We start from the raw sequence: 2,277 nt of genomic DNA, 5'->3' as shown, positions 1-2,277 counted from the left end.
GGGACGGGGGAAATGTGCGAAAATCCTCTGGTTTATTTCGCGTATTTTCCATGCACGCGTTTTCAGTTGCCTTTCCGCCCTTTTTTTTCTAATTGAATGATAAAACATCGCTGCACAGCCCATTCTGATTCGCAGTAAGAGGCATTAATTTAGATTAGCGAACGAAAAGTGCGATCTGAATGTTCTCAACAGGCTTGCTGTGTGTAAATAGTTGTTGAAAGCGCCCAGCCCATTGAATTAGATTGCAGGCATTAGATACTGGAAAACTGAATGGCTGCCTAATAGTTAAGGATACCATACAATTTTTAACTACATTAAAAAAGTGGCGAGTGTTAAAAAGGTGTGCGTGAAATATGTAGAAAGTAAATATGTTGAAGGGTTTTGAGAGCTAATTTACATTTTAAAAACTTATGGTAGAAATATACTAATATTAAATACAACACACTTAAAGAAATGGTTTCCGATTTAAAAGTAATGCTTAAAAGTTAAAGAATATTAAGAGATAATATCGAATATATATTTAAAATTAAATTTGAAATTTTCCTGGAAATGCGAAGGACTTTAATAACCTCCCATGTCATTTTAAACAATATTATCTCGCAGCTTTATTAGTTTACACTTCAGTTACCGAATATAGTTCCCACCGGAAATATGATAATCTTCCGCTCGCCATTAATTTGCAGAGTTTCGTAGTGATAACCGCGATGCATGCAGGCACTATACTTTCGCAGCTCAAAGGCACGCTTGATGGGCTCCATTTCCACCCTAAAGCAGTTGATCTTAAAGGTGTCCAGGCCATTCATCATGCCAATCACTTCGTAGACGCTCGATACCCGTTCATTCCAGAGGCTAACCGATGCGATGGGCAGGGGATATTCCTTTCGATAAATCCGCGTAGCCTCGAAGGGGGTGCGAAAAATGTGCATCGTGATAATGCCGGTGGGTCCGTCGCCCAGGAATTTGTGGGGAATATCGCGCACCAACATGGGCGTGGCATCGGGTAATACACTATCTGGGGAACCGACGACAGTTTTTGGTTTCAGTTCGGCAATCTTGAGCAGGGTGCGCCTATAGCAGGGATGATTGGCCACCCGGGAATCCAAGGGTTTCATCAGAGTCACCACTCGACGCTCTAGTTCTTCCACCAGACTCTCTTGTACCAAAAGCACGGCCACCGCATCCAAGGCAAACGGATCCTGCAGAGATTCGACGAGATGATGACGGGCACAATTGAGATCGCCATCCTCGAAAAGAACCATCATGCAGGGAGCATTCCAGGCGTACCTAACGTCCCCCTTCTCGGTCTCCTCCGACTCCACTTCATCTTCTTCAGTTTCAGCCTCCGATTCCGTTTTCTCTGCATTTTCTTCTGCCTCAGTTTCAGTTTCAGAGGATTTAGCTTCAGATTTTCCATCTCCTTCAGGTTTCTTGATGATATCCTCTACAACATCGGGCAGGGTTATCCTATCCACTATTACACGTGGCAATATTTGCACCATTTCTCTAGTTATTGCCGGTTTTACTACTGCCCTATAGTCAGCCATAATTTTAAAAGATATTTTAGTACTTTCGAAACTTGCAAGTATTTAATTTGTGCTAAGAAACAAAAAGAAGACTAGGGTCAATATTTTCTACAAATGAAAAGACATTAAAATTATTTCGCCAACATTAATTTAAGAAAATAAAACTAATTGAAAATGTGTTCAAATATTAAAAGCACGTACACGTACAGCCACACAACAAAAAACAATAAAGAAACGAATTAATGATAATGCGTTGTGTTTTAAATTTGCCATAATTGCATAATTAAACTTAATTTTCCACAGAGTTTTGCTCTGACTTAAGTTTTATGATTTTTCCACAATAACTGACCTCCGGCAGTTTATAAATCGTCTGCTAAGCTAGAGTGTATGACTTGGCTTTCGGGCCTCAGGCAAATAAATATTAATGAAATGCATTTCATCAGCGATACCAAATTACAAAATGTGACTCCACTCGGAGTTGAAGTTAAGCAAAGGCCAAGTTAATTCTTGACCGGACTTTGCAAAATCTTAAATGCAATTACCTTCAGCATTTGCCTGATCTGCCTTTAGGTCTTGGGTTGCAGGAGCAGTTAAGCTCCAGTTGACCCATTGTCAACTAATTGACAAATGAATGACTTGATTTGCTTGACAGCATTTGATTCGAAGCTGCTGCTGCCGAAAATCACAGCCATATCCTAAAACTGAGAATGGGAATGAGCTTGAGTCTGAGCCCAGGACATGAGCATTTTACACT

At 40.4% G+C, this 2,277-nt stretch overlaps 1 protein-coding gene across 1 annotated transcript; it reads right to left on the bottom strand.

The window, feature by feature from the left end:
• Positions 1-570: 570 nt before the first annotated feature.
• On the bottom strand, positions 571-1,605 carry LOC108060420 (uncharacterized). Its single transcript, XM_017146112.3, has one exon. The coding sequence runs from the start codon at positions 1,542-1,544 to the stop codon at positions 621-623; it is 924 nt and encodes a 307-aa protein (XP_017001601.2). The 5' UTR covers positions 1,545-1,605; the 3' UTR covers positions 571-620.
• Positions 1,606-2,277: the final 672 nt, after the last annotated feature.

This window comes from Drosophila takahashii, chromosome 3R, assembly GCF_030179915.1.
Source record: "Drosophila takahashii strain IR98-3 E-12201 chromosome 3R, DtakHiC1v2, whole genome shotgun sequence".
Lineage (NCBI taxonomy): Eukaryota > Metazoa > Arthropoda > Insecta > Diptera > Drosophilidae > Drosophila > Drosophila takahashii.
Note: the sequence above shows the minus strand (reverse complement) of the source record. Positions and strands in the feature narration are given on the sequence as shown.